Source organism: Cebus imitator, unplaced genomic scaffold (genome assembly GCF_001604975.1).
Source record: "Cebus imitator isolate Cc_AM_T3 unplaced genomic scaffold, Cebus_imitator-1.0 Scaffold441, whole genome shotgun sequence".
NCBI classification, from domain to species: Eukaryota; Metazoa; Chordata; class Mammalia; order Primates; family Cebidae; genus Cebus; species Cebus imitator.
Window position 1 is genome coordinate 309,083 of NW_016107756.1, and position 22,085 is coordinate 331,167.

The 22,085-nt window shown below is 47.8% G+C and overlaps 2 protein-coding genes across 6 annotated transcripts in view; one reads left to right on the top strand and one right to left on the bottom strand.

Moving 5' to 3' along the window:
- The window catches only part of DHRS7B (dehydrogenase/reductase 7B), a 94,841-nt gene that overhangs the window by 66,111 nt on the left and 6,645 nt on the right, over window positions 1-22,085 (top strand). For 2 of the 5 annotated variants that reach the window (XM_017510561.2, XM_017510560.2), the window contains 4 exons: window positions 7,850-8,028; window positions 13,382-13,491; window positions 19,358-19,574; window positions 20,400-20,492. In XM_017510561.2, coding sequence (XP_017366050.1) covers window positions 7,850-8,028; window positions 13,382-13,491; window positions 19,358-19,574; window positions 20,400-20,492 — 599 coding nt within the window. Of the gene's footprint in view, window positions 1-1,623; window positions 1,947-4,350; window positions 4,486-7,846; window positions 8,029-13,381; window positions 13,492-19,357; window positions 19,575-20,399; window positions 20,493-22,085 lie in introns of those variants that run through there. The other 3 variants (XM_037732111.1, XM_017510562.2, XM_037732112.1) reach the window with 3 other exon arrangements.
- LOC108290680 (heterogeneous nuclear ribonucleoprotein A1-like) lies at window positions 14,445-15,506 on the bottom strand. Its single transcript, XM_017510564.2, has one exon. The coding sequence runs from the start codon at window positions 15,436-15,438 to the stop codon at window positions 14,476-14,478; it is 963 nt and encodes a 320-aa protein (XP_017366053.1). The 5' UTR covers window positions 15,439-15,506; the 3' UTR covers window positions 14,445-14,475.

Genomic DNA, 22,085 nt, shown 5'->3' on the forward strand with positions numbered 1-22,085 from the left:
TCTCAATCTCTTGACCTCGTGATCCACCCGCCTCGGCCTCCCAAAGTGCTTGGATTACAGGCTTGAGCCACCACGCCTGGCAGCCTTGCTTTATTCTTAAGTTTCTGAAACTGATGCCTGCATATAGTTCCTCTTAGATACTCTGGTTGATGCTCTAGCATCTCCTTTTAAACTAGATTTCTGAACTGTTAGATTTCTGACCTCATACTTACATTGGCGTCTTGTCTGTCTTGTTGCTCTTGTTATACATAATTTTTAAAGACAATAATCTGATTTAGGAGTGACAAATTAGCAGTGGCCCTGGCCAGGTGCTGCTTGCTGTTCAGCCAGCACAGCAGTTTGAATTGTTCTGACTTTGAATGAAATCTTCAGGCAAGGCTTGCACTTTGGACAGCCCACTACTCTCTGTTGTTTTACATTGATTGTTTCTTTCATTATCACAATTATTTAATTTTTGTGTGTCTTTGTGTATTGTCAGTCTCCCATAGAGCCTGGCTCCATGAGGTCAGACAGCTTTTCTCCTTCGTTCATTGCCCTCCACCCCAGCCCTAGCCCCGTGCCTGGTACCAGAGGGAACACAGGAAGTGTAGTTGACCGGATGAGTGTACAACATCCAGGATCTGAGGTGATCCCTGGTGTGGGTGTGGAGGAATAAGGTTGGTCTTTCTACCAAACATACTTAAACATGGCGAGTCCTTAAAAAAAGCTGCCAACTTGGCTGCTATTGCTTGGAATGTTTCTGAAATCCTCTCTGGGAATTGTCTTTTTTCAGTTTATGATTCAACAGCAGAGTTCAAGATTTTCACATTTACAAAGTGCCTTCCCATGCATTTTCCCAATGGAGCGATCATCCCCATTCTGATGTGAGTGTGCTTAGTCTCCTGCAGTGAATGAAGCTGCCCGTGTTGCACAGCAAGTCTGCAGCACGGTGGCCTTGCCCCCTCCCCCATGCCAACCTGGTGTTTTCTCTTCTTCACCACCACGGTGAGTGCTTGTCCAGTTTCTCTCAGAGTCGGGGCGGGGGGCCTGGGCCTCTCATGTGTTTTCCAGGAAAGAGTGACATTAGTCCAGCGTCTTCCAGTATTCACTTTTTTTTTTTTTTTTTGAGACAGAGTCCCACTCCGTCACCCAGGGTGGAGTGCAATGGCATGATCTCCACCTCCTGCATTCAAGCCATCCTCCCACTTCAGCCTCCCAAGTAGCTGGGACTACAGGCGTATGCCACCCTGCCTAGCTACTTTTTATTTTTGGTAGAGATAGGGTTTTACTGTGTTGCCCAGGCTGGTCTCAAACTTGTGAGCTCAAATAGTCCACCCACCCTGGCCTCCCAAAGTGCTGAGATTATAGACGTGAGTCACTGGTCACTGTGCCTGATATAAATTCACTTTAAAAAGCACGTGAAAAAACAAAATTGATGTGTCCAGGTTCCTAGGTAGCCATATTAAATGCTATAATTGTTAAGGAGGGCTTTTGGGCTGTAATGAACAGGCAGCCTTGGCACGGGCTCTGCCTCCTGTTTGTTGTCACTGCAGTCGTGTGCCGTCATGTTACAGGGCCCGGGGCTGGGCTTTGGCACCTCTCCCTGCTCCCCACCGCCCCCCCGCCCCGCCACGGGATTGCCGGGAAGCATGTGCTCAGTGTCTTACTGAAGAGCAGAGCTCACTTCAACGTGGCTGCTCTTCCCAGGATTGAACACTCAGGAGCCTGGTCTGAAATCTCCAGTCTTATTTCAGGTTTTATTTTTATGAAAGCCAGCCTGTACTCTTTTAAACCAGGGGCCTGAAGGCTGGCTTCTGAAAATACACCCCACAGGCCACTCTGCCGTGGCTTGTTTAGGCATTCCAGGGAGGGCTTGCTGACCTGCAGGTGTCCTCTGGCCCAGGTCAAAAGACCAGAGAAGACACTGGCGCCAGGACCCGCCACTGGCAAGGTAGCTGCCATCCGAGGTAGGATATTGTTCTTTTTTTTTTCAGTTGAAGGCAGCCTTAACCATGGCTTCTCAGACGTTTGAGACAAACAAAAAAAGCAGTTTGACCCTGCCTTTACTTTCTGAAAATGACAGAAACTTTCAAATATATTTTAAGAAACAGGTCATAAGCATGACCCATAGTTTATGTCACCTTAAATAGAGCAGCTGATCAGAATTGGCCATTGGTTATAACATAAAATAGTAGGTATAGGTTTGTGGGAACAGGATCCTGACTGCTTTAGCAGTGCTCAGCAACTCTGTGCCGTGTGGTTTCAGTGTCTTGCCTTCCAGTCGGAACTCCTCTCTGCCCCTTAGCCCGATTTCCTTGTGTGTAACATGGCAAATTATTTCATGGTTAATCCTTCTTAAAGACCTGAAATTGTTATTTTTAGAAAAACGTTAGTAGGTTTTGAGATCCCCTCCTTTGATTCTCAGATGTGACTGTTAGTAGTTTAATTTCTTTGTGTGGTTTCTGAGTAGATTCCAACGACCTATTTTTATTAACAGTTCTTTAAAAAAAAAAAAAAAGCTTGAGAGAAAGGAATCTTAGGAACGGATTCCATCTGTGAAATGCAATGGAGAATTCTGGCCAAAGTAGAAGGAATGGAAGGGATGGCATAAAGGGTGACATTTGTGCTCAGAGTTGATTTCTTGGTGATAGTCTCATGTCTAATTTGAGGTTCCAGAAGCTCTTTAAAGGGTGGATGAGCTGCAGAAACTGATGTGAGGGAATTAGACAGTGGGGGGTTCTGCAGAAAGCAAAGGAGCAGCAGTATCCCAGAATCACGGGAAGGAGCCCCGAACTCTGGCTGCCTGGGCCCAGGGAACACTCACCCTTAGAAGGGCTTTGCCACCTTTGCACTCTTAACCTGGGTCTAGAGCTCATTGATCTGGCAAGGGATGAAAATACAAGCAGACAGCATTGGTATGTGAGCCCCTGAGCTCTGTCCCTTTTTCAGGCCGGTTCGTGAGGCTCAGCATCAGTGCGAGACCTTGCTTTGGATCTCTTGCCCGAGGACTAAGGGTGTGGCTAAGTGCATACATGCCATGTGTAGGTGGTGCCCTCTGCTTCCAGATGCCGTGTGCACTGTGGTTTCTATTTGAGGGGCTCTCACCTTTTTCTGGCTTCAGTCTCTCTCCCCACGTCTCTGTCCTGCTTTCTGCCATGGCTCCCAGTGGTGCTGGATGGACTCTGTCCTTTCTTTTTATAAGTTGATCTCCAAAGGCTGAACATTGTGAGCAAGATATTTTTTCCCAGTCCCTTTTTATACAATCAGTCTTGCCTTCTCAGTCCATGATCTGGCTATATATCTGAAACTAGCAGCTAACAAGGATTTTGGTATAAAATACGTGATTGATAAATTATATTAAAGCCCTTCTTGTATGTCATTTTCAAAGAAAACAGGCTTCCCTTTGACCATGCTTTATGTAGACTTATTTCCTAATCTGGAAATGTGGCTAGCTAGAACACTGTTTCTCCCACTGCGAAGCTGTCCTTCTTGTTGGCAGAAAGCCCTGGACATCACAGCAAGGTGATGGGGTTTCCCTGGCTAGTTCTCATGGCCATCCTGACTTCCAAAGACAAGCGCATTAAAAAACAAAATTGTGTGTGTCCAGGTTCCTAGGTAGCCATATTAAGTGCTGTAATTGATAAAGGAGGGCTTTTGGGCCACAGCCAACAGGCAGCCTTGGCACGGGCTCTGCCTCCTGTTTGTTGTCACTGCAGTCGTGTTACAGGGCCCGGGGCTGGGCTTGGCACCTCTCCCTGCCCAAGGAGGCCCAGCAGTGTGGCCACATGCCCTGAAGAGTGGAACAGTTAGGAGGGCTTTCAGAATTTGAAAAACTCCTAGAAGGAGTCGGGACCCATCAACATGAACAGCTTCATCTGGTCAGGAAAGTTATGCTGGAATTGAACCTGATTCTCAGATAAACGGCTTGCTCTGGGGTATCCTTTCCCACCATGGTCGTTCTGTGTCAGCAGGGGAGAGTTGGCACTGGATTTTTTTTTTTTTTTTTTTGAGACAGGGTCTCACTCTGCCTCTCAGGCTGGAGTGCAGTGGCGCACTCTTGGCTCACTGGGCCTCAGCCTCCCAGGCTCAAGCAGTCCTCCCACCTCAGTCTCCCAAGCAGCTGGGACTACAGATGCACACCACCATGCCTGGTTAGTTTTCGTATTTTTTGTAGAGACGGAATCTCACCATGTTGCCCGGGCTGATCTTGAATTCCCAGGCTCAAGCGATCCCCCTGCCTTGGCCTCCCAAAGTGCTGGAACTACAGGCGTGAGGCACTGTGTTCGGCCTTGGCAGTGGCTTTTAATTTACTTTGCATTCTGATTTGATAGCAACCCACCAGACTGAATGCAACGTGCCCTCTCCCCACAGCAAGCGGCCCAGGCCAAGGATGGATCCCATTCACCTGGTGCCATGTTTGCCTCAGGCAAAGTGGTCCCCAGGGCCAAGAGACCAAGGCTGGATGTTGTGTCAGGTGCTCAAGGAGTCTCAGAAGTATACAAGACGGTGTGTAGTTTTCTCTCTTTTCTTCATGTCATAGATTGCTGGCTTGAGTTTTAATTAGGTTGCATGAAAGTGCAATTTGTTGGGAGCTTTAATCATCTTCCACTGGGGAGCCTTGCTGGGCTGGTTTATTTTCATCCTGCTCCTCCTGGGGTGTGAGCAGGGGGTTGAGGGACATTTTAGTACCTGTCTGCTCTTTCCTGCTTTGCTGGCCTTGATAACCACATTTTCTAACATAAAAGTCGGGACATGAGAGCCTGACTGCTGACAATGTTGTAGAGCTTTTTCCTATATGTTAATTTGATTAAACTGAAGGGTTTATGAAGATATAGCAGTTAAACAACACTGGACACTTAATGAACTTCCTTTATTTGGAAAGAACCACTGTTCATAAGCCAGGGGTCCCTACAGAGAGCCTTGGGAGTCTGATTGTTGGGTGAGGTCCTGGGCCAGGAACTTTGAGTTAGTCAGGGTCACAATGATGCTGGTGGCAGCTGTGCCTCTGTGCACACAGATGAATTCATCCAACCTTGTAACAAACCAGGAGGCAGGTCCTTTCATAATGTCAGCTCAGAAGAGAGGACACCGAGGCCCAGGGCAGTGAGGCCCTTTTGCCAGGCTGCCAAGTGACTGGGTCCGGGTGTCACGACCCCAGCCAGGCTGGCTTCAGGTTCATCCTCACGACCCCTGCACTGCCACTGTTATGCTGCGATTTGTGTTTTTCAGGCGGTCTCTGAGTTTTGGGAAGCAACAGGCTGCATACTTGGCTCTTGACCCCCATAATCTCAGCAGCGTTCTACCTCAGCCCCAGGTTGTAGGTTTGAAATGGGGTGGACTTCACAGGCTCTGGCCTCCAGCAGCCCATGGAGGAGTGTTCAGAGGAGTTTTCACCCAGCACGCCTAGTGGAGCCCAGGCCCCCACTCCTTTCACACCTCAAGCTCATTGTGGGCAGTGGCTGGTCCCTGGGCTATTCTGGACAAGGCAGGGTAGTCCTACCCTGAGACCTGCCTGGTACAAAGACCTGGGATTGCAGTGAGAAAAAAGCTTTTAGCAAATAGCCATCCAGCTGGGTTGAACTCTACCCAAGCCTGCACTCCTCACCCAGCTTATTACATGCAAGTTCTAAGCTATACTTACTTACCTGGAGCCTGCTCTCGCTTTCTGTCAATTGTTATAATTTTCTGGTAAAGTTATATCAACAAACTGGCAACCATTCCTGCCTCCTACTGTTTATCCCTCCTTCCCCTGGGAAACCCTCCCACATTCCCTGTTTTCAGGATCTTGGTCCTGTGCAGAACTCCAGGCAGCGCCCACAGAACCCGGAGTGGCACAGGCCTTGGTGCCTGCTCTCCACCTTTCCCGAGCACTTCCCAGGTTCCAGACACAGGGTCCTTAGGACCCAGCATAGCCTGCAGGCAAGAATACCTGGCCAGAGCTTCCTCTTGGGGCAGGGATGGTACCAGTAGTGTCGGGGCGAAGAGCTTGGTGCTTTAGATACCGCTTTAATCCCCAGTTCATCCAGCGGAGGCTTGGCCTAGTGTAAAGCAAGAGGGAGCTGTAGCCACACGGCAGATAGTAGCTGAGGAGCTTTCAGAAGTGGATTAAGTGGCAGTTTGTGGGAAACTCATTTTTACAGTCTAAGAATGTGGCTATTTTTTATGGTCAAGAATTCTGGTGTGGCTAGGGGTGGTGACTCACGTCTGTAATCCCAGCATTTTGGGAGGCTGAGGTGGGCGGATCACCTGAGGTCAGGAGTTTGAGACCAGCCTGACCAACATGGTGAAACCCCATCTCTACTAAAATTACAAAAATTAGCCAGGCTTGGTGGTGTGTGACTGTAGTCCCAGCTACTCAGGAGGCTAAGACAGGAGAATTGCGTCAACCCGGGAGGCGGAAGTTGCAGTGAGCCAAGATCCCGCCTCTGCACTTCAGCCTAGGTGACAGAGTGAGACTCTGTCTCAATTAAAAAAAAAAAAAAAAAAAAAAAAAGAATTCAAGTGTATCTGGAAAAGCAGGTGAAAACGTAAATGCTAAACTAGTTGAGTTGACAGTTCCCGTTGCGGTAGAATCCTCTTGCAGGGGGCAGTTTAGCATAGATCAGGACAGCCACCTGAACGTGAACTTCAGGATCAAAGCGACTTGGTGCATAGACAGATGCATGTTGGGAGTCCGCAGTATTCCTGGCTTCACTCTGGCATCCAGAGTTGATGCCCTGGATGGGATATTAAAGTGGGCTTGAGATGGGATATTAAAGTAGGTGGGTGAGGTTTTACATCATTGCTCCAAGCTGATGAATAATTTAAAGCTACAGGCTGGTTTGCCAGAACTCTCTTCTTGGTTTCTAGCCTCTTCTTTCCTGAGAAGGATTCTGTGCTCATAAACCACAGCCCTGGAGTTGGACCATGAGCCTCTGTCTCATAGACTCTGTCTTGTTCCTCAAGTGGATTCCAGGGCATTGCTTTCCAGTGACAGCACATGGTGCTTACCATGGTCCTCACCAGCTGAGGTCACCAGGAGATGAGGTCTCCCTCTCATCTCCTGCTTTGGGTATAGGCGGACAGGTGAATGTGGAGGAATGGGGGAGGCTCAGGAGAAGTAAGGGCAGGTGGGGGAAAAGCACATATTTCCCGAGAATCAGCTGCACACTGTTACACACACACTCATACAGCCTCCGGGTTTCACCTGGCCAACCATGGCTCAATGTGGAATGCTGGGCGGGAACACGCCACAGGCACAGCGGGGCAGCACACTCCCTGGCTGGAGCCCATGCTGGTGCTTGGCACAGGGCCCTGCAACGAATCCCTTTGGGCGTCTGTGAGGCCTGCGGTCAGAAGTCCATCTGTGGCCCTCACAGTAACAGTGGAGGGGCTGCCCCACCCAGAAACATCCATCCTCTCAGGGTCTACTCTGAAGAGGGTAGGACTGGTACAATTTCTTTTTCCTTTCCTTTAAAAAACCCTTTCTAGTTTCACAAATATTCAGAGACTGAAAACAGGCGTTATTTGAGGTAAGGCCAACGCAGGTTTCCAAAGGAGAGAAGGTGAGTACTGACACGTGACCTTTTCCTGTTAACACTGTGGGTGACCGCGTCCTAGGCTGAATGGCAATCTCCGCTTGTTCCCTGAGGGGCAGCACAAGGCCTGTGGCTTTTCTGTCTGCTCTTGTCAGTACTGAGTGAGAGGAGGAAGTTCCGCAATGCTGAACAGTCAGCCAAGGGTGTAGGGCCTGGGACAATACTTGCCGGGGCTTAGAGCTGGAGTCCATAGAGAAAGATCTGGGATTCCTATCAGATGAGAGGAAGAGCCTAGGCAAGTCCCCTGAGCTCTGCTACTTTGTTACTGGTGTGTTTGCTTTTGGTTCTTCCAGGAAGAGTCTGCTGAAGGTGAGGGCCATGGACTTCATCACCTCCACAGCCGTCCTGCCCCTGCTGTTCGGCTGCCTGGGCGTCTTCGGCCTCTTCCGGCTGCTGCAGTGGGTGCGCGGGAAGGCCTATGTGCGGAACGCTGTGGTGGTGATCACAGGCGCCACCTCAGGGCTGGGCAGAGGTAGGTCCTGGAGGCAGTGCTGCCAGGGGGTGGGGAGAAGTCAGCAGGGATCAGGAGCTTCCCAGCCACACAGGGATCACCACCACAAAGGCCCGAAGCGGCAGCAGGAAGTGCAGATAAGGGAAGGGGGCTGGATGGCACTGTCCTTGGTCCAAGTGGGAAAAGCAGGTGCCAAAGCACATTAAGAAATGACTCAGCATCAGGGTGGGAGGCAAGAGTGAGCAAAGCAGCCTGGCCCTGGGGGGTGGGATGGGATGCATACCCCTCGCAGGGCAGCTCTGCTCAGCCCCAGTTGCTTGCCGAGGTAGGAATTTTATGTGAAATCTCCCCATTTCCAAATAGGGACAGCTAATTAAAAACATGTTTTTACCTCTATGAGGACCAAATAAAACATGTCTTTTCTTGGATTCAGCGGGGACCTCCAGTTCATAGCTTTGATGCACACTGTGAGCCTTGCCATCCCAGTGCCAGGCCCCTGACTGTACCCTCAGTATGGTCTCAGCAAGGCCCGAGACAGGATAAATGGCACCTCAGCCATTCCAGGGTCCCACTCTAGGTGCATTGCAACCCAGTGAATACCATGAGCTTCTAAGTCTCAGGAATGATATTCCCGGACACTGGCTTGGAGTGTCAAAATCTGGGCTTCCCCTTCTCCCATTTCTGGAAGGCTATGTGTTACAGAGCTCTGCTGTTTTCCTGCCACACACGTATATTGACTTGGCACATTGCACATGCACACGCCACACCATCTGCCATCCATACTCACGCTGAGTTCCATGGAAGAAGGCTGAGGAGTTCCATGGAAGAAGGCTGAGGAGTCCCCTGAATTGTGGTGACCCCACCCGCTGCTGCATCTTCTGGTTGCTGATAGCTCAGCTGGAGCTGATGGATCACCTGCTAAGTGGGAGGCTGTGGGCCAGGTGCTAGGACCAACGTGTGAAAGACAGGGTCCCTTCCTTTAAGGATGTCACCGTCAACTGTTGTAAGGAGAAAGGCAAGGACTTTTCTCTGTATATTGCCATTGCAGTAACGTGTGCTCCCAAACCAGCCTGCTGGGGTCAAGGCACATGTAAATGTGCTGGGTGGTGCTAAGCATTTTTACATGCATTATCTCATTGACTTCTCGTAGCTAAGATTCAGAGAAGGAATGACTAGGACTTCCAGCCAGAAGGTGCAAAACCAAGAGTCAAACCCACATCTCTCTGTCTAGAACTCACAGTCTTAAAGCTTCAGCAGGGAAGATGGCCAGGTAAAAGGAAAGGTGGGCTGGGAGACAGGACATTCCAGATGGGCCCAGAGGTGGGAGCAGCATGGTCGCACAAGGACCCATAAACAGTTGGGTCCTGCATGAACATAGAGGAGCAGATGGGCCTTTGTAGTGGAACTGACTTGCAGTTGGCCAGGGGTGGCCTCAGAAGGCTTTAGGGAGTATGGAATCATTTATGCACCACTGTGGATGTTAGGTGAGGTCTCCATGGGTGAACACCATGTCTGTCATTGGATATCCAGACCTTTGCAGGGACAGCTGTCCACAGGCCCTTTGCCATCATCGGTCCTCTGACCTTACTCAGTTACTATATATAGAGTGGTCAGCAGCCACTTCTCTTGAGCTCAAAGAAAAGCATTTTGTGAAAGTCCTTGAAGAGCATTTGAGAGATGGCAGAGGTGGAGCTCTGCGTCACAGGTGCTCCCATCCGTGGATGTTTGAGAAAAATGCTGTCATCTTCATTCTGCATCTCCTCTCCCGACACCAAGATTATGAAGGGAACAGAAAATGTCACAGAGGTCACCAGGCCTGTCTATGTATCATAAGATGTCAGGCCTTTCCTGAGTTCCTGTCACCGCTTATATTCTGCCCCACTTAACTTCTTGGGAAGAAGAGTCCCTCCCTCCAGATAAAGTAGGGCAGATTCTTAACTGGCCATGTCAAGTACAGCCACGGTTGATGTCGCCAAGGATGCGCTGCCGTTCCCTTACTACTTTGAGGAGGCAGAGCTATATGCTGTCCTCAGTGGCTCTGCCTGCTGTGCAGCCACCCAGAAGGTTTGGAGCTATGCAATGAGTCTTCAGTTTTCATATCTATCCTATCTTGTCTCCTGTTTTGTATTTAAGCTTCTTGAGCTTGTCCTTGTAGAATAGTGGGACCACTGACTAAAGGAACAGAACGTTCTGGATGCCTGCTTCCTCCAGCTTTAGCCACATGGCTGTGCACAGCTCTCTTGATTTCCAGCCAGGCGTGCCGGTGGCACTGGGCAGTCACCCACAGCCCTTCACATACGGTACCTTGGAGTTGTTCTCCTTTCTCCTTGGACCCTCCTACCTTCCAGTATCAACTTTTTCAAGAAATGAAAATGGAATCCTTCCAACCTGTTGTTTTCATTTCTGTCACTCCCTACACAAACTTTCATTTCCTCTCTTTTTAGCTTTGCTAGGAAGCAAAACTCAAGCAGAATTGAGGCAGTCATCTTCCCAAAGTTGTTCAGACTCCTGTGGGCCTCCCACCTTTGGTTCTGTATCTGCACCCTTTGGTGGCCCTCACAAATGTCCTATGCATTGGTCAGGACAAGACAAAATGGGGTGAGGAAGCAAGGAGGGCCGAACGTTCCTAACCTTTGGGAATGATTTCTAAACCGGATGAGCAGTTTTAGCCTCAGGAATGCGGGCATCTGGCTTGGAGTGCAGCCACCACCCCCCTCCTTACTGTGGGGACTTTGCTGCTCTGCTGAGAAGTGCACCAGGGCAGGTGGGGCTGGAGCGCTGGGACCAGCCCTCAGTACCCAGGGTGCCCTCTCTGAGCTTCCACATTTTGTCGGGATGAGCCAATGAACACAGCAGCCTCATGTCCTTCAAAGAAGATGGTGTGTCTAGATTGAGATTGCTTAGCACCTCTTTCCCAAAGACTGTCAGGTCTGTGGAGAGGCACCTGGGTGAGCCAGTGCCGTGTGGGGAGCTGAATGAGGAGCTGTGAACCACAGGGAGGCTTTACACCATGAGACAGACATCAGGGAGCCTCCCCTCAGGCCTCTTAGGACTCCTGGTGCTGAAGGACACTGGAGTTTCCTCTCCTCCCCTGTTTTGAGCCCATCTAGCTTTAAGGAAGTTTGACACTTCTTTAAGGGAAGGGCTATTCAGTACCCACTGCCTGCCCCTCTGACCTTTCCTTCCTTCCCAGCTGAGGAGCTAGATGGCAGTCCTGATTTTCTGACCCCGCAGCATTGGCCCCTCACCATCTGGCTCCCTGAGATGGAACTAGCCTGCAAAGGCCATTCCCGTCCATGAACTGGGAGCTAGGGCACCACCTGGTCACGTGGGCTTCTAAGATTTGGTCTGGAACCAAGTCGGTGGCTCACTTGGTGTCAGGTCAGGGGCCGAGGTATCCTGTATGGATCTGCTGGTGAGCATTTGAGGGAGACTATACCTCAGATGAGGACAGGAGTGCCTCTAAACCAACATGTGGCTGGGTGCAGTGGCTCACACCTGTAATCCCAGCAATTTGGGAGGCCCAGGCAGGAGGATCGCTTGAGCTCAGGAATTTGACACTAGCCTGGGCAACATGGCAAAATCCCCATCTCTACAAAAACACAAAAATTAGCCAGTCATGGTGGTGAGTATCTATGGCCCCACCTACTCTGGAGGCTGAGGTGGAAGGATCACTTGAACCCAGGAGTTCGAGGCTGCAGTGAACTTGTGCCACCGCACTCCAGCCTGAGCAACAGAGCAAAACCCTGTCTCTAGAAAAAAAATTTTTGATAAATAGAAATACAAAAACGACACTTGACCCTGCGGTAGTGCTGTTTATCTAGGGAGCATTGCAGTAGGAGAGTACCTACCTTAGCTCATTCGGTCCCACAGCCACACGCCCAGGGACCGAATGAGCTAAGGTAGGTAATCTCTTACCACAGTGCTTGATAGATGAAAAGCATCCTAAATAAGAGGAAAGTCAGAAACACAGAGGTTCTAACTTACCGGAGCTCAAGTCTAGCTCAAGTCCATTCTCTTGGCTGCTGGGCTGCTGCTTTTCATAAGCTGTATGCACATTTTCAGGGCACTATTTATTTATATAGGATATGCTGCAGGGAAGGCTCAGCAAGAAGTGGCAGCATCACCCTCTGCCTCCTCTCCTCCCATCACTGTTTCCTTCCTGACTCCCCACAGGGTAGTCCTCCACCCCCGGTTCTGAGGGTTTACCCTCCTGCGTCCTGGGTTTTTTTTTGTCGGGCCCTCCTGCTTAGCCACGGGAGAATTAACCTGTGACTCTTCTGGGGCCCCCATTCAAGGCAGATCACAGCCTTCCTTGGGATTGTATCAGGGCTGGATGGGAAGAGACAAGACAAACTGTGCGGCAGGGGCGTCGTGTGGATGTGAGCTCTGGGGCCCGCCCACACGTGAGAGCGCCCCTGCAGCCAGCACTTAGGTCCCTCCTAGGTTTCGGCCCTGCGGCTCTCCTCTCCATTCTTGAGATACCCCACAATCCCTCTGGCAAATTCTCTTTTTGCTTTACCCCAGTGTGAGTTTAGTTTCTGTTTCTTGCCACCAAAACAATATGGAGCACGTGTCTGACTAGCTTCGGACTGTGCCTGCTGTGGTCTTACTTGAAGTCCTCATCAGTTGTCACCTGGAGGAGTGCGGTGGGCTCCGTAGAGTCTGCTTTCTTCCAGTGTCCCCACTCCCTCCTGCCTGGTGGGACTGAGCCTTTTCAAAGGCAGGCACCCTTCATGGTCCTCCGTGTGGCAGGCACTCCCATGCACTGACTTGACCCCTCTGTAGCCAGTGAGGCTGTTAGACCTTCTGTCCCAGCCCCATCTGCCTGTGGCCCCTCAAGCACTCTGCTCCCTCTGCCTCAAGGACTTCCTGGGAAACAGCCCATCAGACCTTGGAAAGGCCTCAGTCCTCTGCCCCAGCCTTTCTACAGGACCATGTATTTCCAGGAGAGCTGTGCCTGGGTAGTGCCACCACACAGCCTTGGCAGGGCACGGCACCATAATAGCTGGCCCTAACTGTCCTTGCCTGTCAGGACAAGCCCCTGCCTGAGTGACGCTGAGCTCCCTCGGCTGTGAAGATGGGTGATGCTCACAGCTGATCCAGGTGAACAGAAGTATCATGGGGTGTTCTGAGTGTGGTACTTAACACATCTGTCCATCTCAGCCTTCCTTTCTCTTTGCCATGTGGATGTCTGTAGCATTGGATATGAGCCCTGCACTGGGCCCTAGCTCCCAGCTTCATGCTGGGCCACACAGCAGGGGCCAACATAGACACGTCAAGGTTGTGAAACAGCAGACGGCAACACTGGGTGAATTTGAACTGAGCGGCACTGGGGAAGAATGGCTGTTAACGCTCTTTTCTCTTCCCTTAGAATGTGCAAAGGTCTTCTATGCTGCGGGTGCTAAGCTGGTGCTCTGTGGCCGGAATGGTGAGGCCCTGGAAGAGCTCATAAGAGAACTCACTGCTTCTCATGCCACGAAGGTGAGCTAGGGGTGTGCTTTCCATGGGGAAGGAGTGCAGGCCATCTTCTTTAGGCACTGAGGAGGTGGTGGCCCACTCCTGGACTGCTGAGCTGCAGGACTTCCATGTGTCACACTGTCCCAGGGAAGGCGGCAGGTCTCTACAGCAAACTGGGCCCTTTGCATGGGGAGGGAGAACTGTCCAGTGGTTTACATCCCAGTGCCCCTGCTGGCTAGCACTGTGAGTTTAGAAGGTTCTCTCTTGTTCTCCCTTTTGTTTTACCTGGCTAAGCTCTACTCATTGGGTGGGAATGGGGGTTGGTGATGACTTTAAAAGTTTTTTTTTTTTTTTTGAAATGGAATCTTGCTCGCCCAGGCTGGAGTGCAATGGCACGATCTTGGCTCACTGCAACCTCTGCCTCCCGGGTTCAAGCAATTCTCCTGCCTCAGCCTCCTGAGTAGCTGGGATTACAGGCACGCGCCACCACGCCCAGCTAATTTTTTGTAGTTTTAGTAGAGACGGGGTTTCACCATGTTGACCAGGATGGTCTCGATCTCTTGACCTCGTGATCCACCCGCCTCGGCCTCCCACAGTGCTGGGATTACAGGCGTGAGCCACCACACCAGGCCTTGTTTTTTCTTTTCTTTTCTTTTTTTTTTTTTTTTTAAAAAAAGACATTTATTCAGCGTCATGATCAGACATTTAGCAATCAACAGCATGGGTGCAAAAAAAAGAAAAAGAAAAAAAATCTACATTAAAACCCTTTGTTGGAATGCTTTACACTTTCCACAGAACAGAAACTAAAATAACCTGTTATACAATTAGTCACAAGTACAGTCCTCGAGTTTTTTGCCCATACACATGAGTATTTGTCTAAATTATGTCTTCTTTGTAGCAGCTAGGCCCTGCCACCACTGTGCTTGGCTGAGTTCACAAATCTGTTGTAACCTGTAGCTTCCCTGTCACTTCTCTGGCTCTCCTCTCCTTCTAAGCTTTGTTTCCTAATTAAAATCTTCTGCCACTGCCACAGCTACTGCTGCTACTGGAACCGCCATAGCCACCTTGGTTTCGTGGTTTGGCAAAGTATTGGCTGCCACCACCATAGGGGCCAGAGCTTCTGCCTCCAAAGTTTCCTCCCTTCATGGGTCCAAAATTTGAAGACTGATTGTTGTAACTGCCAAAATCATTGTAGCTTCCACCACCTCCAAAATTGCCTCCATCATTACCAAATCCATTATAGCCGTCCCCACTGCCACCATATCCACCACCACCACGGCTGCCACCAAAGCCACCGTGACCACTGAAGTTTCCTCCACGACCAAAGTTGTCATTCCCACCGAAACCACCTCCATGACCACCACCAAAGTTTCCAGAACCACTTCGACCTCTTTGGCTGGATGAAGCACTAGCCATCTCTTGCTTTGACAGGGCTTTCCTAACTTCACAGTTGTGGCCATTCACAGTATGGTATTTCTGAATGACAGTCTTATCCACGGAGTCATGGTCATCAAAGGTTACAAAGGCAAAGCCCCTTTTCTTGCCACTGCCTCTGTCAGTCATGATTTCAATCACTTCAATTTTTCCATACTGTTCAAAATAATCTCTCAGGTGATGTTCTTCAGTGTCTTCTTTAATGCCACCAACAAATATTTTTTTCACAGTTAAGTGGGCACCTGGTCTTTGAGAATCTTCTCTTGAGACAGCTCTCTTTGGTTCCACAACTCTTCCATCCACTTTGTGTGGCCTTGCCTTCATGGCTGCATCCACTTCCTCCACAGTTGCATACGTGACGAACCCAAAGCCCCTGGAGCGCTTGGTGTTTGGACCTCTCATTACCAGATAGTCCATGAGCATTCCCCATTGCTCAAAATGGCTCCTCAGGCTCTCATCGGTTGTTTCAAAGCTCAACCCTCCAATGAAGAGCTTCCTCAGCTGTTCTGGCTCTTTAGGAGACTCTGACTTAGACATGATCACAGGGAGAAGAGAGACTTTAACGATGCTTCTTCGGCGGCGTCCACGGGCAGAAAGCGTTTTCTTTTCTTAAACAGCATCTTGCTCTGTCACCCAGGCTAGAGTGCAGTGGCACAGTGATAGCTCACTGTAGCCTTGAACTCCTGGGCTCAGGTGATCTCCCACGTCAGCCTCTTGAGTAGCTAGGACTATAGGCGTGTGCCACCACACCCGGCTAATTTTTTTTTTTGAATTTTATATAGAGACAGGGTCTCACCATGTTGCCCAGATTGGTCTTAGACTTGTGGCCTCAAGTGATCCTCTCACCTCAGCCTCCTCACTGTGGTTTTGATTTGTATTTCCCTAATTAAAAATGATGTTGAGCATCTTTTCATGTGCTTATTGATCATTTATAAATCTTTGGAGAAGTATTTATTCAGGGCCGGGCACGGTGGCTCACGCCTGTAATTGCAGCACTCTGGGAGGCCGAAGCAAGTGGATCACTTCCAGAAGTTCGAGACCAGCCTGGCCAACATGACCAAACTCCGCCCCTACCAAAAAATGAAAAAATTAGCTAGGTGTGTTGGTGCACGCCTGTAGTCCCAGCTACTTAGAAGGCTGAGGCAGCAGAATCGCTTGAACCCCAGATGTGGAGGCTACAGTGAGCCGAGATTGGCCCAGTCGCACTCCAGCCTGAGGGACAGAGTGAGAATCTGTCTCAAAAAACAGAAATGTCTGTTCAGGTCCTTTGCCTGCTTTTAAAATCAGGTTGTTGTTTGTTGTTGTTGAGTTTAGGAGTTCTTTATGTATTCTGGATATTAATCCCTTAAAGATATGTGATTTGCAAATATTTTCTCCCATTCAGTATCATTTCATTTTCTTAGTACTCTGGTGCACAGAAGCCTTTAATTTTGATGAATTTGTGCTTTTTTTCTTTTCTTTGCCTTTGCTTTTGGTGTCATATCCATGAGGCTGTTGCCAAGTCCAACATCGTGAAGATTTCCTCCAGTGTTTTCTTCTATAAGTTTTATAGTTTTAAATCTCACATTTTAGGTGATTGATCCACTTGAGGTAATTTTTGCATATGTTATTAGCTAAGAGTCCAGTGTCATCCTTTTGCATGTGGTTATCTGCTTTTCCCAGCACCACTTGTTGAAGACTGTCCTTTCCTCATTGAATGGGCATCCTTACAAAGATCAATTGATGACATATTTGAAGTGTGTATTTCTAGGTTCTTTGTTCTATTCAGTTGGTCTATATGTCTATCCTACTGGTTTTTCTCCCCCTTAGCGGTGGAGCATGAGGGCAGGAAGCGGGGCGGGGTGTGGCGGGGGCGGGGAGAAGGACCTATACCGTTTTAATTGCTGTAGATTTGTGTAAGTTTTGAGGTCCTCCAACTGTCCTTTTTCTGGAGTGTTTTGGCTATTCAGGGCCCACCATATTCCCATATGAATTTTAGGATTATTTTTTCTATTTCTGCAAAAAGCTGCCCGTGGGATTTTGGCAGGAATAACATCAAATCTGTTGGTCACTTTGGGTAGTACTCTGACATTAACAGTCTTCATTCCGTTAATGCAGGGTGTCTTTCCATGAACTTCTATCTTCTTTAATTTCCGCCAGCATTGTTTATAGTCTTCAGTGTACAGCCTTTCACCTGCTTAGATTTATTGCCAAGTATTTTTCTTGGCCTGTTTTATGCTGCTGTAACAGCATATCAGAGACTGGGTAATTTTTATTTTTATTTTATTATTATTAATTATTTTTTAGAGACATAGTCTTGCTCTGTCACCTAGGCTAGAGTGCAGTAGTGTGATCCTGGCTTGATGCAGCCTGAAAATCCCAGGCTCAAACAGTCCTCTGCCTCAGCCTCCTGAGTAGCTGGGACTACAGGCACAGGCCACTGTGCTGGGTTAATTTTTATTTTTTTGTAGGGACAGGGTCTTGCTATGTTTCCCAGGCTGGTCTCAAACTCCAGGCCTCAATTGATTTATCCACCTTGGCCTCCCAGAGTGCCAGCACTGAGTAATTATTAAAGAGATCTATTTATCAAAGTCTGGAGGCTGAGAAATCCAAGTTTGAGGGGCCAGCATCTGGTGAGGGTCTGGTGTCTGGCAGGGGCCTTCTTACCACGTCATAACATGTAGGAAGGCATCACATGGGTGAGAGAGAGGGAAAGGGGCTGAATTTTATCCTTTGATAAGGGAGCCACTCCCACAATGACACATTAATCCGTTCATGAAGTTCCCACCTCTCAATACTATTGCATTGGGGATTCAGTTTCTAACACATGGGTTTTGGAAGACACATTCAAACCTTAGCATATTTAATTTTTTTAACTGCTATTGTAAATGGAATTGCTTTCCTGATTTCCTTTTCAGATTATTATTGTTTGTGTATGGAAACACAGCTGATTTTTGGATGTTGTTCTTGTACCCTGCCACTTTGCTCAGTTTGTTAATTAACCCTTTAGCTTTTGTGGATTTGTTGGAATTCCGTATATATAGAATCATGCCATCTGCAAACAGAGATAGTTTTACTTTTTCCTTTCCAAATTGGGTCTCTTTTTTTTCTTGTCTAATTGTTCTGGTTAGCACTTCCAGTATAATGTTGAGCAGCCATTGTGAATGCAGGCATCCTTGCATTGTTCCTGATCTTAGAGGAAGGCTTTCCATCTCTTTCCACTGAGTATGTTATCAGTGGGTTTTTCATAAACATCCTTTGCTGTGTTGCGGAATTTTTGGTCTATCCCTAGTTTATTGAGTATGTTTACCTTGAAAAGGTATTTGATTTTGTCAGATCTCTTTTCTGCATTACTTGAGATGCTCAAGTGGGTTTTTTTTCTTCATTCTGTTAATGTGGTGTATTATAATGATCAATTTTCTTTTTTTTTTTAATTTACTTTTTAAAGAGACAGGGTATTGCTATGTTGCCCAGGCTGGCCTCGAACTCCTGGGCTCAAGCAAGCCTCCCACTTCAGCCTCCCCAAGTGCTGGGGATTACAGGCATGAGCCACTGCACCTGACCATGACTGATTTTCCTATGTTGAACCAACCTTGCTTGCATTCCTAGGATAAATCCCACTTGGTCATGGTGAATAATTTTTTAATATGCTGTTAAATTCAATTTACTGGTATTTTGTTGAAGATTTTTGCATCTATGTTCACGAGAGATACTACTCTATAATTTTATTGTGATATCTTTAATCTGGCTTTAGTATCAAAGTAATGCTGGCCTCAGAGTGAATTAAGAAGTGTTTTCTCCTTCTCGTTTTCTAGAAGAGTACGAGAAGGAATGGTGTTAATTATCCTTTAAATGTTTGGCAGAATTCACCAGTAAGCCATCCAGTCCAGGACTTTTCTTTGCTGGAAGGTTTTTGATTACTGATCCAATCTCTTTATCCGTTATAAGTCTCCTGAGATTTTATATTTCTTCTTGAGTCAGTTTAGGTAATTTGTGTTTCTCAAGAGATTTATCCATTTATTCTAGTTTTTCTAACTTGTTGGCAAATAATGTTCACAGTATTCTTTTATAATCATTTTTTATAATCTCTTATAATCTTTTTTATCATCTCTTGTCATTTCCGTAAAGTCAGCGGTCCCACCTTCATTGTGATTTTGGTTATTTGTGTCTTCTCTGTTTTTTCCTTGTCAGTCTAGTGAATGCTTTCTCAATTTTGTTGATATTTTCTGAGAACTAGCTTTTGGTTTCATTGATTTTTGCTGCTTTTCCATATTGTTTATCTGTGCTTTAGTCTTTATTATAATATTTTCTTCCTCTGCTGGTTTTGGGTTTAGTTTGCTGTTCTTTTTCTAGTTCCTTAAAGTATAAAGTTCATTATTGTTTTGAGCCTTAGTGATCTGTAGTTACATACATCTGTACATACCTCAGATGGCCTGTCACTCAGAAAGTGAATTTGGTGTCTGTTGTATTTGACCAGGTGCAGACACACAAGCCTTACATGGTGACCTTCGACCTCATGGACCCTGGGGCCATAGTTGCAGCAGCAGCCGAGATCCTGCAGTGCTTTGGCTGTGTGGACATACTTGTCAATAATGCTGGGATCAGCTACCGTGGTACCATCATGGACACCACAGTGGATGTGGACAAGAGGGTCATGGAGACAAACTACTTTGGCCCAGTTGCTCTAACGAAAGGTAACAGTTTTGAGAAACCAGCAGTCACAAGTGATATGTTGCCAATTCTTTTTACTTCACGTGGATCCTTTTCAGCGAAACGTTCCCTGTCTCCATCCTCTCTATTGCCCTGGAGTGGGTGTTATTGTTAACAGTTTTGGTATCTGCTTTATAGTTTCTAGTCAAGATGTTTTCCTTTGTGACAGCCTCATTGGTGCAGCCTTACCTACATGTCTTTTTTTTTTTTTTTTTTGAGACGGAGTTTCACTCATGTTACCCAGGCTGGAGTGCAATGGCGCGATCTCAGCTCACCGCAACCTCCGCCTCCTGGGTTCAGGCAATTCTCCTGCCTCAGCCTCCTGAGTAGCTGAGATTACAGGCACGCACCACCATGCCCAGCTAATTTTTTGTATTTTTAGTAGAGACGGGGTTTCACCATGTTGACCAGGATGGTCTCGATCTCTTGACCTCGTGATCCACCCGCCTCGGCCTCCCAAAGTGCTGGGATTACAGGCTTGAGCCACTGCGCCCTGCCTACCTACATGTCTTTTTCATGGTGCCTGCAAAGCCCTACAAGGTGGGAAATTGTTATATCCCACCACGGATTTCAATCTGGGGAGAGGCTCCAGCAGGAAAAGGGAACTGAGCTACCCATCTCTAGTGACCTCCGTCCTTGTTTCCTTGCCTCTCTCCTCCCTCCTGCTGGCCTGCTGGCACTCTGTGGGGCATAGGAGGCTAGGAGTTCCCAGATAGTCCTTCACCCTAAGGGGTTTTCACCATTCTCCCTCACTCTGACTAATGACTGGAAGTTAGGGTACTTGCCTAAGCCCCTGCCTCTGTCCTCAGCGCTCCTGCCGTCCATGATCAAGAGGAGGCAAGGCCACATTGTCGCCATCAGCAGCATCCAGGGCAAGATCAGCATTCCTTTTCGATCAGCATGTGAGTACTTCTCTCTTCCACAAAATGCTTTATTGTTTTCTCCTGACTATAAAAATAACACATTTACTATTCAGAATTTAGACATTGTAGAAATTAACTATCCAGAGTGCAAAGCCACTTTAGAATGTGTTCTCCAGAGCCACAGGCCTGGGTTCAAATTCCGGCTCCATTTTCTGTCTCTTCTGTGACCTTGGGCAAGTGTCTCTACTTCTCTGTGCCCCGCCCTCAGGTGTAAATGGACACAGCCTCAGCCTCAGCCTCAGCCCAGAGGACTGCCGTGGGTGCGGTGCATGGAGCTGCCCTGGGCACTAAGCACTAGGCATGAGCTAGCCACTCTTATTGTTATGATTGTCCCACAGATATAATCATGCCATCACTTTGGGACATATGCCTCCACATTTTTTTCTACATATAATTCAAATAAGCAAAAATAGGCTGGCATTATTCATAGTGCTTTGCGGTTTGTCAGTCCCACTTAACGGTGAGTCTTTCTGCATCAGCATATATGGGTTTACCTCATCCTTTCATGTGGATACAGAGTAATTCATTGAATGAGTGTGCCATAATTGATTTGGCCATTTTTCTAGACACTTGAGCATTTTTTTTCCACCTCAGTCTTTGACCATTAGCAGTGGTGCTATATAGAACATTCTCAAATATTTTTATCTCTGGGCACTCAGGTTTCCATAAAAAGGGCTTTAAGGTAATTACACATACTGTCCTTTCTTTGCATTACCTCCTGAAAGGAAATACTACCTATACCAGCCTCATCTCCTCTCCGCCACCCAAGGGCTAGGCCCAGCCTGGTCAGCAAAGGCAGGGAAAGCTGAGCTGCTGTAGCACTTTCCAAGGGCAGCCGCAAGCATCCAGTTCCGTGACACGGTAGGGCCAGCAGTGAACTGGGAGTGTAACACAGTTTATTCTTTCTTCCAAGATCTGAATCCCGGCCCTACCTTTTGGTTCTGGTTGCATTTTCTTCAACACATTACTTAACTATTCTGATCCTGTTTCCTCACATATTAGTGAAATTTACAATCATCATACATGCTTGTACATACATTATTTCTCCGTTTGTTAATATTCTATTTCAACTTTGGAAAGGACAGCCATCTAAGGCTTTTCAAATGGTTCAGGAAAAATACATATGGAATCAGAAATGACAAAGCAAATGAGTTAAAATGTTAATAATAGGTAAATCAGGGTAAAGGACATAAGAGTTTTCTTTTGGTTTTTTTGAGACAGAGTTTCGCTCTTGTCTCCCAGGCTGGAGTGCAGTGCTGCAATCTTGGCTCATTGCAACCTCCGCCTTCCAGGTTCAAGCAATTCTCCCGCCTTAGCCTCCTGAGTAGCTGAGATTACATGCACACCACGACGCCCAGCTAACTTCTGTATTTTCAGTAGAGATGGGGTTTCACCATGTTGGCCAGGCTGGTCTCAAACTCCTGACTTCAAGTGATCCGCCCACCTCAGCCTTCCAAAGTGTTGGGATTACAGGCATGAGCAACTGTGCCCAGCTGAAGTTCCTTATACTAAGTTATCTTCAAGTTTTACTTTGATTTATAATAATACCACTGATTTTTTTTTTTTTTTTTT